Raw genomic sequence first — 16,586 nt, 5'->3', positions numbered from 1 at the left:
TAAAGCAGCAACCAGAGGAACTAAGAAGAAGCTCTGGGGAGAGCTCTCCTTGCAGAGCGGAGGGAAATTAGTGCAAAAATGACCAGGAACAAGATCCATCCTTCAGCACAGCCAAGCTGAGTGGACTGGCAAATCTGGAGAAAAGAGCTTGGGCCACCCTGTGTTGAAAGTGAACTGAGTTATTACATTAAACAGCAGGCACTCAGAGGAGGTATTTGAAACAAGCTGTTATGAATTTGCAGCTGTAGGAAGGAAAATTAATTTCCTGAGAAATCTTGACAATGAAATTACTATCACCATGCCATTGTTGCTCTTTGGCTTTTATGTCACTTGCAGTTTTGGGGTTTATTTTGCAACTTTAACTTTTTTTCAGTACAACTTCACCACCCCTGATCAGCCAGTTATTTCAATTAAATATGATATATGCATTTTTAATGACCCAGCAGCTTAATCTTAGCAGCACTTAGAATCATATTTGTAATTTCAACAAATTCAAACCATTTTTTTTTAATGTGACACTGCTTGTTTGAGAGAAGTTTTTCTGTTTGTCTCTGATCCTCCCACCCTCACCCTTTTGCTTTTGTAACTACTTACCTTCCTGGTTCCCATCAGCCTATGGCTACAGAGCAGTTACTTGAGCAGTAACACTGAGAAACAACATACTGTTATCTGAAGTGAATTGGCAAAACCTAGAGAGGCTACTGATGGTCAGAGATTTAGATTTAGGTTTTGAAAGTGGCAGTTGGTAAGATTTATAAGTCTTGTTGTTTTGGATCAATGTCATATCTGTACAAAAAATATGTGCTTGGCTCAGCAGCTGCAGTACAATGTCTGATCAATGCTGTTCTTGGCAAAATTCTTCAGGGGGATGTCATGTGAATGTCATAGAATCATAGAATAGTTAGGGTTGGAAAAGACTTTAAGATCATCTAGTTCCAACTCTCCTCCCGTGTCAATGTGTCAGCTTCAGTGTCAGAGCAAAAAGGGGTCCTTTCAGCGTGAGATTCATCTGGTGTTTGTGTTTCTTCCAAGGCATGAGATCATGTTAGACGTGTTTCACCTAAGTCTTTACCTTTCCTATCATTGAAGGGGCTGCTAGTACCTGTTTCTTATGTCTGCTACTTTTGACACATTTTATTTTGGAGGAGGACCAAAATAGGAGCAATCTGTGAACTGGGTATTACTGGGCTTGTTCCAGATACTTTATATAGTGCTTAAATACTTTAGCAATTGGATTTTCAGATCACCTGAGTTCCCTTGCAATTAAATTTTCTGTAAGCTTACAAAAAACATTGTACATTTCAAGTATAAACTTTATTGATATAATACATTCCTGTAGTCACACTAAAAAAATGCTTCTGTCTGATAACACATTGACTAATGGTTTGCTGATAATTTTGCTAAGTAATTTTATTACAAAGCCGCTGATACTTTGCCATGGGAGGGCAATATAGGCTAAATGCACATCAATGTGCACTGATTAAACATCAAATACATGTAGGTTTTTTCTGAATAAAACTAGATGTTTGGTCCAAAACCACTAGCAGGATAAATTAATTTGTATTACAACACATGTGAATTGCACAAATATAATTTGGTTCAGTTTTCTGCAAATATGAAAATCATAAGAATGCCTGCATTTCAATCACATACATCAAAATAAATATTAAATACAGTGAACTTTCAACCTTAGGTAAGTACCTTTGAAAGTAGGAGGTGCATAAAACTGCATAATCCTTAAAAGCATTGAAGACTAAAAAAATCACAAGCTTCAGAACCTATTGTCTCAAGTCCCTAACTCACACTCTTCTGTCCTGGTCAGTATGTTGCTGTACATAATGACAAATTATCAAAATCCACTTGTCAAAGCCTCTCCTCTCATCCCTTAGAAAAGCTCTGCCACATACATAGACAACTTTCCAAGGCTGTTGGCTGTGTTTCCAAGGCAGCACATACTTCCACTGAAATTAAGAGCTGTCTGAAGCATCACTACACTTCAGGTTACCAAGAATAGTTAAAAAAGTTTTCCTGGTGCCTAATGTGAGCTCACAAACCTCAGACTGTGGCCACCAAACTTTGTTAAATTGTCTGTCTCTACTAAGAGTTTCGTTCCTTAATCTCTGTCACTGCCCTTCAGATGGGCTGTATTAGCTCAGCTCTTAATGATTGCCTAAACTAAAGAAGCTGAGCTCTCTGTCTCTTGGTCCTCATTGGCTATGTGTTCTCATCCCTAGTAGTCTTCATGGCCTTTTGCTGAACCCTTTTCAGTTCTTCCACATCCTTGGAAAGGCCCCAAGACTGTCCCAAGTAGAGAGAAAGAATACCTCCCTCAGCCTGCTGGCCTTGGACCAATAGGTGGTTTATATTATTTTTAGTAAGAACTTTTTGATGGCTCATATGCTGCTTGACATCAGCTGTAGCCCCACAGAGCTGCCATTCAGCTGGGGCAAAGGATGATTTGTTCTCAGGCACAGAACATTGCGATTTTTGTTGAGCTTTGTGAGGTGCCTATTGGCCCAGAATTCATTATTAATTTGACTTACTTATGTTATTAGATCAGGCCATTTGTTAAATTTTCATGCTGTTTTGATCAAAGCCCTATTATATGCAGATGAAAAACTAGGCACTGGACTGGACTGCAATATGAAAAGCCACTGTGAGTTTAGGTTGTGGGATTTTTGGTAGAATTAGCTTGAATCTGTATGCTATTTGAAAATTACATGTGTGTTCTTCCATCAAGTTTTGTGTTTATGGAACATTTAAATTTTCGGCCAAAATAGAAGTCCATCCAAAAAGAGAAAATATGATCAGTTAGAAATAATGAAATCAATGGACATGAACATAGATCTAAAATGAAGTAGAATGAAAACTGACAGCAGATAAAGCATGGGATGAAGAACCTGTCATGAAAAAGCATATAAATATATTCAAAATTGCCAAAGATCTTAATACAGCTTTGTCAATGGTACAGCATTATTATACAGACCAAAGTCTGAGCTTTGAGTTTGTTTCTCTGTTCTCTTTCCTATATTTCACTATTTCTCCTTTTTTGTCTTTTGGGGTTTGTCTTTTGTCTAAAAAGGGTGTTGATTAGGCGGTAAAGAAGAATCCACTCACTGCAGTATTCTTAGCGATATTGAAAAAAAGACAGCTTAGACAGCATGAAGCTTGTAAATAATTTACAGGTTTGGAGTGGTTCATAAGACCATGTGCTGGAGGTGTAATCTCCCAGCAGTAGAATTGCAAGCAAGAAAGATCAAAAGGCAGAATCATGTTTATTATCCTCTGTCTCTTCTTTCTGTCAGTTTGTATTCTTTTTAAAGGAGGGAGCACTGGACTCAGGAAAAAGAGTTCAAGATGAAATTTCCCTCCTTTTTATTCTCCAGAAGGAAAATATAATACATTATTAATGCAATTTTAAAAGACTGTCAAACAGAAATTTTCTGTAACAAAATAAATTATATACAGCTAGAGGAAAAAAGAATATATGAAATGGTTTAAATAAAGCTCATATTTTTCTTTCAAATAATTTAATTTTTTTTCTCTCTTTTATAAGAGTTTAATGAAAGGTTAGAAAGATTTTTTTATTATAGTGGGTAGAATGGACAAAGTCAGCAATAACTTGACATAAAGCCATGGAGCATACTTTACAATTACAGTATTAAATCTCTTTCATGGAACTAGAGAAATCTCCTGATAAACACAATAAAGCCAGATTTATGAGTCACGAAAAGAGCAGTCTTGGAGGTAAATGATGCTGGAGATATATATATATATGTATTTAGACTTAAATTATTTAAGAGCAGAAGTGTTCACTGTCTTGTAGCCTCAGAGGAAGGATCCAAGCTAAAGAAAGATTTGAACTGATATTTCCTGATGAGAGCAATTGGCCAGCATCACATATTTTTAATGAATATCCTTAAGATACCATTACTACAGACCTCCAAGAATGGAAAAGATATGGTGTTACTGGCAATAATGTCATAAAAAGTAAAGGAAAATGCAGAAGGTCAACCTAGCTAAATTCAAGAGGTCATTCCTGGCTCTACTTAACACGTAATTCTGTCAAAGAAGGTTGCCTTTTCAAGCAATGTTTCTTTCAACCAGTGACAGAAAAAAGTATTAACTTTAAATGAGGTATGTATATCATGTTTTTCTCTAAAATATGGCCACTAATTCATTTTGAACTAACAAAGAATAAATCAGACAATTTTTTCCAGAGTACCCTTAATTCTCCTTCAGTATCACAACATTTAAATGCAGTCGGAAAATGGGACTCTGATTCTTCACAGCTTCAGACTAAGGACTGGCATAGTTGGAGTTGGTGGCATTTCCTGTAAAAAAGGGAAATGCACTCTGTGCAAAATGAGTAGGACAGCCTTGGTTGCAGCGATCACGAGATGGTCGAATTTGAGATCCTTGGGACAGTGAGAAGAGCGTGCAGTAAGCTCACTGCCCTGGACTTCAAGAGAGCGGACTTTGGCCTCTTCAGGAACCTGCTTAGGAAGGTCCCATGGGATATAGCCCTAGAGAGCAGGGGGGGCCAAGACTGTTGGTTGATATTCAAGGATCACCTGCTACAAGCTTAGGAGTGTTGCATCCCAACTAGAAGGAAGTGCAGCAGGGGAGCCAGGAGACCTCCTTGGATGGATAAGGAGCTGCTCAGGAAAATTCAAAGGAAAAAAGAGGCTTCTAGAAGGTGGAAGCAGGGACAGGTGGCCTGGGAAGAATACAAGGATGCTGTCTGGGAAGCCAGGGACCAGGTGAGGAAAGCTAAGGCCCAGTTAGAAATAAACTTGGCTAGGGATGTTAAGGATAACAGGAAGGGATTCTATAGGTAAGTAGCGAGTAAAAGACAGACTAGGGACAACGTAGGCCCCCTTTGGAAGATATCGGGAGAACTGGCTACCCAGGATTTGGAGAAGGCTGAGGTTCTTAATTACTTCTTTGCCTCAGTCTTCACTGGCAAAGTCTCTGACCGCACCACCCAAGTCTTGGAAGGCGGACGCAGGGACTGTGAGAATGAAGACCCTAGGCCCACTGTAGGAGAGGATCTGGTTAGAGACCATCTTAAAAACCTAAATGCACACAAGTCCATGGGACCTCACGAAATCCATCTGCGGCTCTTGAAGAAGCTGGCAAATGAAGTTGCTAAGCCACTGGCCTTCATATTTGAAAAATCATGGCAGTCAGGTGAAGCTCCCGACGACTGGAAAAAGGGAAATATAACCCCCATTTTCAAGAAGGGAAAATGGATGACCCAGGGAATTACAGACCAGTCAGTCTCACCTCTGTGCCTGGCAAACTCTTGGAGCAGATTCTCCTGGAAGGCATGGTAAGGCACATGAAAAACAAGGAGGTGGTTGGTGACAGCCAGCATGGCTTCACTAAGGGGAAATCCTGCCTGACCAATTTGGTGGCCTTCTATGATGGGGCTACGGAACTGATGGACAGGGGCAGAGCAGTTGATGTCATCTACCTAGACTTGTGCAAAGCGTTCGACACTGTCCCACATGACATCCTTGTCTCTAAATTGGAGAGACATCAATTTGATGGGTGGACCACTCAGTGGATAAAGAACTGTCTGGATGGCCGCATGCAAAGTGTTGTGGTCAACGGCTCGATGTTCGCCTGGAGACCAGTAACAAGTGGTGTCCCTCAGGGATCAGTGTTGGGACCAGTCTTGTTCAACATCACTGTCGGTGACATGGACAGTGGGACTGAGTGCGCCCTCAGCAAGTTTGTCGATGACACCAAGCTGTGTGGTTCGGTTGATATGCTGGAGGGAAGGAATGCCATCCACAGGGACCTCGACATGCTTGTAAGGTGGGCTGATGCCAGCCTTATGAAGTTTAACCATGCCAAGTGCAAGGACCTACACCTGGGTCGGAGCAATCCCAGGCACAGCTACAGGTTGGGCAAAGAAGAGATTCAGAGCAGCCCTGTGGAGAAGGACTTGGGGGTGTTGGTCTATGAGAAAATGAACATGAGCCGGCTTCAGTGTGCGCTCGCAGCCCAGAAAGCCAACTGTATCCTGGGCTGCATCAAAAGCAGTGTGACCAGCAGGTCGAAGGAGGTCATCCTGCCCCTTTGCTCTCGTGAGACCTCACTTGGAGCATTGTGTGCAGTTCTGATGTCCTCAACATAAAAAGGACATGGAACTGTTGGAACAAGTCCAGAGGAGGGCCACGAGGATGATCAGGGTAGTGGAGCACCTCCCGTATGAAGACAGGCTGAGGAAGTTTGGCTGTTCAGCCTGGAAAAGAGAAGGCTGCGTGGAGACCTCATAGCAGCCTTCCAGTATCTGAAGGGGGCCTACAAGGATGCTGGGGAGGGACTCTTCATCAGGGACTGTAGTGATAGGACAAGGGGTAACGGGTTCAAAATTAAACAAGGGAAGTTTAGATTGGATATAAGGAAGAAATTCTTTACTGTGAGGGTGGTGAGGCACTGGAATGGGTTGCCCAGGGCAGTTGTGAATGCTCCATCCTTCGTGGTGTTTAAGGCCAGGTTGGATGAGGCCTTGGGTGGCATGGTTTAGTGTGAGGTGTCCCTGCCCATGGCAGGGGGGGTTGTAACTAGATGATCTTAAGGTCCTTTCCAACCCTAACTATTCTATGATTCTATGATTCTAATATTTAGAATATCTTTCTCATCCAAGGAAAAGGTAGAAATATTGCTGTATACGTTAATAAGCCACAGAGTTAGATGAACGTAGGAGCACATTTTGTCATTCATTATTTGTTAAGCTTCACATTTAAAAAGAAAACAAACAAAAAAAAAAGAAGTAAAAAACAACAAACAAACAAGAAAAAGAAACAGAAAAATCTGAATTGTAGAAATTCAAATATATAGATGGACTTTGTTTTGGTTTTCTTTTTTAATTCACTCAAAATATGCCTAGCTTTTTGTCTGAAAATATACTGCATATAGAACAGAAAGGATCCACAGCTGTGTTTTCTAGATTTTAAAATACTGCATTGTCCTTTCACACTCCCACCCATCTTGGGGAGAAGGCTGTCTTATTGTTCCTGGGGCAAGTCTGGGAATGATGTAGACTACATACCAGCATATGCTTGGAATTTATGAAATACTTTTGTCAAATTTTCTACATTGAACAACATTTTTTCAATGAGTACATGAACACTTCTCTGATGTTTTCTTTATTGTGCTTCAAATACAAATAAAACCACTGCTCTTTTGCATGCACTTATACAACACCAGAAGGCTTCACATAAAAATATAAGCTCATAAACGTGCTGGGGACCACAAAGATGGTATACCATTTGACTGCAGTCTTTTTGGGAAGTAGAGTGAGATGTTTTAGAATGTCCTCACAACCAAATATATGACAGGCAGGGAGATGCTGCCTCACCTGACGAAGAGTAGAGATGCTAGATTAATTTCCCCGTTCCTCCCATTCCCTGAAGGCTTTGGTTTGAAAGGTAGCGTGGCCGAGCAGTCAGTATACACCTTGTCTTAGAGAGACCTGTGCTCTAAGTCTAATCAGTGACAGGCTCTGTGGCCAGGAACAAATTTCATACTTCTGTCTGTATGACATCTGTTTTACGTCTGTACTGATCAAACAGAATTGTTTCTTACTCCATGCTTGCATGTGCTTAGTTATGGTGGAGAGCTGATTTTGGCTGAGGATAAATGACATAAATCAAAATAATCCTAGATCTACAGATCTGATATGCATTTTTCAGGCAGTGCATTCATCTCTCAGTTAGCAAGATTACACTGTTTCTTAGCAGAAGCTGTCATAACTAGGAATATCTCAGTGTTCCTTATTTGAGCTAATAGAAATATCATCTGCCCTCACAGGAAAATCCATTGTTACACTGGTAAAAGATCTTACACTGTTCTTTAACTTCATTTAAAGCTATTTCCTTTCTCCAGTTTAGGACTAGGAGTTCATAAATTTGAGCCATCACTCCACATAGCATAGCAATAGACAAAAATATATAAATCTTAGTACTTAATTTGTCTTTTTTTTATTTGCCTTTGTTTCTGGAAATACTTTCCTTTTAAAGAGCTTGAGAGGCTTTTTTCACCCTCTGTGTTAAAGAAGGAATAAATACAAAAGGGTGTGGATGATTTTCTGGCACAGAACGGCCACATACCCAGATCAGCAAGTGCCTATGTGGAGTTCGACATGAACCAAGGGACAACTAAAGGTGAAGGAGGATAGTGAGGCACTGGGAGTAACAATCCCAGCAAGATAAGAAGGAGTTGGAATTTACTGAGTTGCTAAATTTTGGACTGTGGGCAAGCTTTGAAGGTCAGGTTCTCACACCTGTACTTAACCAATTAGATGTTAGTTGTTAAGGGCCTTAAAGATATGTATCCAATCACAATATGCCAAGTTATTGTAAGCAACTATAAGCAATAGTATATAAAGAGTTAGTTTTCTAGAATAAATGGCTTTTGTCTGATCACATGGATCTCTGACTGAGTCCTTTCCACAACAAAAGGGAATTAAGTGCATTGCCTAAAGCCATTAAGTGCATTGCCTAAAGCCATCTGCTCAGTCTGACAAATTCAAGACTAAAAGTTGTCTGCCTGGCCTTTGATGTTTATGTGCAAATTAGTAAACAAAATAGTATTCCTTTTGTTTTTCCTACCTCTTTACATAAGTAATTTTTTTAAACTTACTGGTCTAATCCTCTTTTCTTCCCCTTTACTTTCTTTCTTTTTTTTTTGTAATAACTCTGCTCTGACACTTTATGCTTATTCTTTATTACATATTGCAGCTTATGAAAAATATATAGAAGCAGAAGGATCTGCAAGGTTTGAATAGAATCTTCTCTTGCAGGGTCTTTTGAATTCATTGAGTATAACTCTTCCAGTATAATATGACTGCTTGATCTATCAGTAATACCTAACTGCAAATGCAATTTACATTCCTACTTGGTTTCCATACCACACAAATGCTGCTGGCAGCTGCAGGAGCAACCACCCATGTCCCACAGCGACACCAATAGCTCCATGCACTGCAGCAGAGTGGTTGCTGCTCACATCTCACTCAGGTCTCAACACTGAAGCTGAGTCATATGGCACAGAAGAAATATTTGTTCCATGGGAACTCTTTAGGAAGATGCTTCAAAGTGATAAATATTTGATGCATTAATATTTGGTTGAGAGTGCAAAATCAAACATGTTATACTCTCTGTTACATTCATGTTCTGTAGAGTCTCATGAACACATAATTTGACTGGACCAGATTGGATGCTATTCATTTCTTGTCTTTCACTTTTTTTTTCAGGAATGCCCCAGTGGTGTTGTCAATGAAGAAACCTTCAAAGAGATTTACTCTCAGTTCTTTCCACAGGGAGGTGAGTGCATGTAATTAGTACTACAGTGAACAAAGAGCTTTGTTTGTTAGTTCCTAAGTCTGACAAAAGACCCGTTGCTCAAATTGACAAGATTGTTGTCTCAAACTATATCTGAACTCGAGGGATAATTTCTTGATGGATGGACACATTTTACAGTATATATTTCTGAATGAAATGCAATGATACCTACAAGAAGTCAGTCTTCTATTATGAAGTTACTAGCTGTGTTTGGGTACCCTTGAAAACCAGGTTTCTCCAAGTACATTATTTCTTTTTAAACTTTCTACACAGCCTTTCTCATTCTGTTTTATTCCACAAAATCTTTCACAGTAGGAATGAAAACTGTCGGAGGCACTACAGGTACCCTCTGATATTAATGGCAGGACCTCTTTGACTTCTATGTGATTTCTCTACTTAGATGAGGGCTTTTTTTTTTTTGCTAACCTTAATTTCAATTAATCAATTTCCAGGAGTTCCATTATTTTCTTTCTCTTTATTACCTTTTAGTGCAATGAAGGTAATAGAAAAATGTGTAACGCTTTTTTTGTCCTGAACTTTGGATTTTCTTTCAATTTGAATTGTTTTCCTCTCTTCTCTTTCTCTTGCTTTTATCATTCAATAGTCCCTCTTCATATTCTCATATAGCACTTCAGTGCTGCCTCTTCATCTTCTCCCACAGCTCTTGAGATTTGCATGTTTCCCTGGGACTGCTCATAGCTCTTTCTGTTCATTTGTATTTTAAAAACCCACACACTTCATTAGTACGAACAAAACATGTACCAATTAGTTTTATTTTGAATGAAGACTTAGAAGGTAAAGAGTAGTATTCAGTATGGATTCCCATCACTGAAATCCTTACTAAGTAGGCACACTCAATAGGGAAGAACAAAAGGCTAGAAGAGTTGACCTGCCTACTGATTATTTCTGTATCTAAGCTTTTAAATTAGGCTAACAATTACAGCTTCAGATATTATATTTTTTAGTTACCCTGGCTAATGAAAATAATTCTTTGCATGTGACTACACCTTTACTAAACTTTAATAATATTTCCTATTGTAACACTTAAAATAGTTTACGGGCAAAGAGAAGGCACATCTTTTCTAAAAGTAGAGCTAAAATCTATTGTGAGAATAAATGTAATCTTAAAAGCCTAATCTTCTTTATTAGTCTAGACTTAATTCTTACAGAAAGAATATTAATGTAGTTGAAGTTGATATATACTCAATTCTTAGTTTCTAACTCTTTTCCTGGTGCTAATGCTCACCCTTCCACTGCTCCTCTGGGCCTTTAGGGCAGTGGCATCATGTGGAGGAGAAGGTGGGGACTGCAGTGGACTGTTGGCGTCTGGAGTCTTTCCCCAAGAGGAATAAGATGTTCATGTTGGTGCTTTCAACTTCCTCACTTAGGATTTGCATGGAGTCATTTCTACATGCTTGTTAACATGTTTTTAATCCCTTATATTTCTCCATTTGTTTGTAGCTCCACGTTACACCTGACTATAGGTGGTGAATTATACATGTGTTAGATACTATTTCTTTGCATTGCTACTCCTAAAACCAGTTTTGTCCAGCTTCATACCCGTGTTTCTTTAACTGACCATGACTGAGTTGTTTGTAGCTGTGGGGTCCCTAGTGCCAGTCTTTGTCCTGAGCCCTCTTATCACACACCTGCTCTCCTCTGTGCTAAATCCCGTCTCTCAGCTGCTCAAGGTCTGTGTTGGTGTATGAGGCAAAAAGTTCTTCTCTCCGCTGCATCATTATGTTTGTCATGAATACCTGCTTCTATATAGAATAGCTGCCTGTTACTGTTACATGTGTAAAGCTGTAGTTGCACCACAGAACTAAAATCAATGAGCCTAAGAAACCTGATCAATTTGAGAGATTGCAGTCACAGCTAACCCACAGGAAACATCACTGCAAGCTGACGAGCTTCTGTCCTGGGGCAAGCACCCTATAAGGCTTGTGGCTTCTTATTAGCAATGGCAATACATGGTTATGCTGTTCATTGGAGTTTCAGAAATACCATTACTTTGTTTGCAACAAGGGAGGTGCATTTTCCTAAAAATAAAACAAAAAAGGGAAAAATAAAAACCTGTTTCTTCTTGCTTCATTTAACTTTAGTAACATACAGTGAAAAGTTAGATTTTTAGCAGGGTAGAAAAGTACCAAATACAGACAATTCACTCATCAATAATATGCTGTTGTGCACTCGCAATAGCATTTTTAGCTTTCATAATAAAGCATTTTCAGAGATCTCAATGAAGAGCACTGGGAAGTGACAATCAAAAGTTGTCCCCTTCTTCTCCCCCTTCTCCATGGCCTCCACACAAGGGCATGCAGCCCTACTGGTACGTAGAGACAGCACAAACAAATGTGAAAAACTAATGTAGTTTTCCTCAAAATTTCAGGAAAAATATTCAGTGCAAACAACAGAAGAGCTGAGTCTTCTTGGAAGAGTAACAGCTCACATCAGTAATCCTTTAATTTCTGTGGGCCGATGAAGACTGGATCTGTTTTATGTATGTTTGTGCTGTTTTGTAGGTGCCTGTGTTGACTTTGCCATTTTCTGAGAGGTATGGGAGCCAAAGGCTATTCTTTGTTCCTCACATTAGCCAAGGTGTATTCAAAGCCCAATTAATTGTCTGCATTTGCATATCCCTGCATGCTAACAACAGGGTGAGATCATCATATTTAAGTGTCTAGTTAAGCAGCCAGACTGGATACCAAATGCCTACGTAATGCCAAACTAGATACAACATGATGTGTCATTGTAACAACTCATATCTGAGCAAACAGAATGATGTTGTGTAAGATTTTAAGCCTCAGGGTGACCAAACAATCACCAAAAAGTAATTTTCCAATGACAACCAGCAAATCACTTCATCAAGCAACTTTCAAGACTATTTAGGACAAAGTACAGGAGGAATAGAAAAAGAACAAGCACCACAAAGGAGATTGCGCTGGATTGCAGTAAAAGCAGAAGTAGACTTGTAAATAGCTTTCCATGCCAGAAAGGCACTCCAGTAACTTCTTTTTGCAAACCCATTGCCATACAGGTGAATGAATAGGCCCTCTGCATTCATGCAGTGGATTGCCTGCAATATAACTTGGGATTTGTTCTTCAGCTGGGCGAGTTGTAGGTAAGAATCCACACACTGACTAATTATTGCACTCCTCCTTCATGTTAGGAACAGAACAGATTATGTTCAGGGTTTGATAAGACCTAGTCTTGGATGTGTAATGACTACCATTTTTTCTCTGATGTTTAAAATGATTTAAGGACGTATTTCAAAGGAAATCTGATTTAATATCTGTTCCTGTCTCAACCTGTCAAAGTATCAATTTAGCCTACTAGTTATGATATCACATCCCTGCAAAGAAAACATATTTTATTTAAAAAGTTAAGCTTTTTTCTAACATGATTAATGTTCAAGATTTAGTGGGGTGGGGGCAGAAGGAAATCACATTAAATGGCTCTAATTAAAAGACTAGTGTACATCATACTGCTGTGGTTTTGGAGGCAAAATTTCAGAGCAGAATTGCCTGAACAAACCCTGAAAAAGATCTCTTATTTTTTTATATTTTAAAAAGAGGTTAATAAAAAGAAAAGATTCTTCAACTGGGGATTTTTTTTCATATACTGTCATACAAAAAAAGACGTATATTATATCATGTATGGGCAACGAACAGCAAAAACTCTTTGTGGTTTCTGTAAATCTACAGAAAATAATTAGAAATATTTCACGTTTCTAAGAAATAAATACCAAGAGACTGGGAAGCTATTTAAAATTCAGTTTAAAGTAATTATGCCACTGTAATACGCTTTTTTCCTAAGGATGGTTTGCATAGTATATTCTGCTGCACAACAGAAGTCTCAGTAGATATAGAAAATATAACTATTAATACCCTAAATATAAATTCAAGTCAACGAATTTTCATTTTTTTCTGTTAAAGTAGGAATTTATCTCCTAGGCCATGCTTAAGCAATTACACTTATAACGGGATACGCGAATAAATGAACGAATGTCTCAATAGCTCCATAGTGTTTTGGTTTTGGTGTTTGACTTTTTAATTCTCTGAAAATGGATTAACAGACACAAAGGTTAAAGGTTTCAGAGTTTTTTCTTGTTGTAGTTATTTCACATCATATTAAATTAATAAATTAAAGTAACACCAGAAACATTACTTACTAATATCCATTCTGAATCTGTGAAGTACAGAGTTTTCAGGTTTGGTATATTTGGCTCCTTGGGGTCAAGGTGGCATTTCAGGTGAGTGACCCAATACTATCACTCAGTTTAACTCAAAACAATATTTGGGCTGTGACAAATAAAAGTTTTCAGGATTAATTTGAAAGTTAAAATGGCTTAGTGCCAAGAAATCAGCAAAAGGCTTCTCAGAACTGATGACCTGAAAGGTTTTGTCCTACAAGGGGGACTCAGATTTCATAACACTCTTCCTTTACTAAAAGTTTGTGAGGTCATTGTTAATTAAACTAAAATTACTGTAAATACATGAAGTAGAAAGAGGAAAGTACTAGATGATCTTAAGGTCCTTTCCAACCCTAACTATTCTATGATTCTATGATTCTAAGTAATGACTATTAAAAGTAAACAATATCTCAGCCTACCTTAATTTGCATGGATTTTAAGGGAGGGAAAAGACACTAAGGAAAGCTGACTTCCCATAACCCCAGAAGCTCACATCAGCAGTGCAGTCTCTGGAGTTCTCTCTTTGCTAGGTATTTTCTGGAGCAGGTTGTGCCTGTTGGAAGGCATTCAGTGGAAATGAAAAACTAGATCTCTACGAAAACTTAGAGGTTTGACAAATTAATATTCATGCTGTCTTGTGTTTCTAAAATGAGTTAATATGCACTGCTCAGTAGGTTAGAAAAGTAAAGTAAATTAGTGAAGGGATCACTTGTTTAAGGTCATCATCCGGAGTCTTATTGACCAGTTCACTTAGTCACAGCCAGTTTTTCCAAGGTTTTTAAGTAGCTAGGCCTTATAAGATGTTTATGGGAATTAAGCAGCAAACCAGCTTTAAGAATCTGCTTCTCTGGACAGGATTTTATCTCACCTGTAATTGAGCATACGATGGGAGCACAGCAGCAGCTTTCTGACAAGCTCAACTTCAACCTGGCTGACAGGCCTGTCTTCCGAGTAAAACCAATATGCCAGATGCGCAGATGGCAGCGTCTGCTTCCTTCATTTAAAGTGAGCAAATGAACACATTTTTCTTTTTTAACAGGTAAGATAGACCCCATCGCAGTCATTTAACTGATAAGGTAGCTTTCCCATTAAGACAGGTTGCTACAGATTACAGTAATGTGACTTTGCAATTTGTTCAGATAAGATGTGCTTACTATGCATTATTTTTACTTTTTTAAATTGTAGATTCCACAACTTATGCACATTTTCTGTTTAATGCATTTGACACTGATCACAATGGATCTGTAAGTTTTGAGGTAAGTGATGTTACTTCTTTCTCTGCAATTGAATATTTTGCCATGCTTTGTAGTTAAGTTCAGTTTGGTGACTTTTATTATATGTCTTACATTATTAAAAATTTAGCTTATATGACTCAGATTTCAAGTTTTCCCAAAGTATTAACAAAAGTCATATTTATTATTTTATAATTGTATGTCCCTAAATGGTAACTCAGACCATGCTGCTATGTAATATTTTTATAAATCTGTAACCCAATTTATAAACAAGTTACATAAAATAATCCTTTTCAGCCTCCCTGCCTCTGCAAGGTGAGGACTCTTAACTACAACTGATGTTATGGGGATGACTCAGCCAAAATAGGATTGCTCACATATTGTATTATTTTCCAGGAGAAGATTCTACAGAAAAAAGGCTTTAAATCAAATGCATTTAAAACCACAAGAATTTGAAATTCATTCTCCCTCTGCTGAACTGCCTAATCTGTTTTCAAAATTCTGCCCTTCCCTGCTAAGGCTGAGGTCATCAATGCAATATGGTAAAAAGGCAGCTCACTGCAATAGTTTAGATTAAAGCAGGGTGCACAAAACACTGTGAGGGAACATTATTTTGAGGGATAGAATTAAATAGTCTGGGTTTATTTGCAAAAGTGTATGTTTGCTTTGTCATGTTTTCCTTTGTTTTGTTTATAATGGACAAATTATATCCTTACAACTTGAGACTGGATTGTGATGAATACACCCACTTTAAATATGTTCAAATATCCTATACGTGTTTTTATGGTTTACTTGAGTGAACGATGATGTGAGGTCTGCCAGAACTTTTTTAAAAGCATTTCCTTTGCTTTATTATTGATGTAATATGGAAGGAGATGTCTCACCAAGCAGGTAGGTGCATTGCAATTGGAAATCTATACTTCAGCTGGGACCATAACCAGATCATTCGGGGGAGATATTTGCATTTATTTAGAAAAACATGAACCCCATCTACCTGTTTCACAGGCAGCTGGAATCAGTGGGTTCTGTGTGAAAGTAGAAACAGGAATGGAGGTTTTGTTCACATCTTCTCTACATAAGCTATTTCTACAAGGAATCTTTCTGGTTAAATCAGCAAAAGCAGAGGTAATGAGAGAAAACCTTTTCAGCATCAGTATTTGAGAAGTATTTCTGCTATTAACATTAAGAATAATGAGAATAAAAGAAGCTTTTGTATCTTTCCTGAACAATTTGTTGACATTTGTATCTCAGATAGAAAGCTTTAAGAAATGCAGTAAATATGAATCCCTTTTTAAGGGATTTGAATATCTCAAAAGTGCAGGTCTGTGTACAAAAAAGGCTTTGGAATAAAATAAACCAGGAAAATAAAAGAAGCAGTGGGGTTTTTGTCATTGACAAAACAGATTTCCAGCTTCCTTTTGCTCAATATCGACTCAAAAGAGCAATACAGGCTTTGCTATTATTTGCACTAATTGTGAATCCAGCATAACTCTACTGCCATCAAAATACTCTTGCTTCTGTGTCCTTGTACCATGTTGCAACATTATACTTACAAACTATATGACAGCCATTCTAAAAGCATCCTTCTTATGTTAGAAACGTTAAGATTCTTTTCTAATCATGTGAAAGCAGCTGCAAAATGTGAAAGTAGATATTGTGAAATGTGAAAAATGCAATCGTCATTTTTTTCCCTCTGCTTTTTATCATAGGTGCAACTGTGCCATATTCTTTGTGTGCCAACCTGCACTCTAGTTTTCTAATTTCTATTAGAAAAAAAACCACAAACCCCTACCGAAAAATCCCAAC

The 16,586-nt window shown here is 38.3% G+C and overlaps 1 protein-coding gene across 8 annotated transcripts in view; it reads left to right on the top strand.

The window, feature by feature from the left end:
- Positions 1–16,586, top strand: part of KCNIP4 (potassium voltage-gated channel interacting protein 4) — a gene marked incomplete at both ends in the record, with an annotated part of 444,699 nt that overhangs the window by 414,291 nt on the left and 13,822 nt on the right. For all 8 annotated transcript variants that reach the window (XM_080621848.1, XM_080621844.1, XM_080621843.1 and 5 more), the window contains 2 exons: positions 9,269–9,338; positions 14,734–14,804. In XM_080621848.1, the coding sequence (XP_080477974.1) occupies positions 9,269–9,338; positions 14,734–14,804 (141 nt within the window). The remainder of the gene's footprint in view (positions 1–9,268; positions 9,339–14,733; positions 14,805–16,586) is intronic.

The sequence above is a fragment of the Psittacula echo genome, assembly GCF_963264785.1.
Source record: "Psittacula echo genome assembly, chromosome: 1".
Lineage (NCBI taxonomy): Eukaryota > Metazoa > Chordata > Aves > Psittaciformes > Psittacidae > Psittacula > Psittacula echo.
This window is presented reverse-complemented; position numbering and strand designations above follow the sequence as displayed.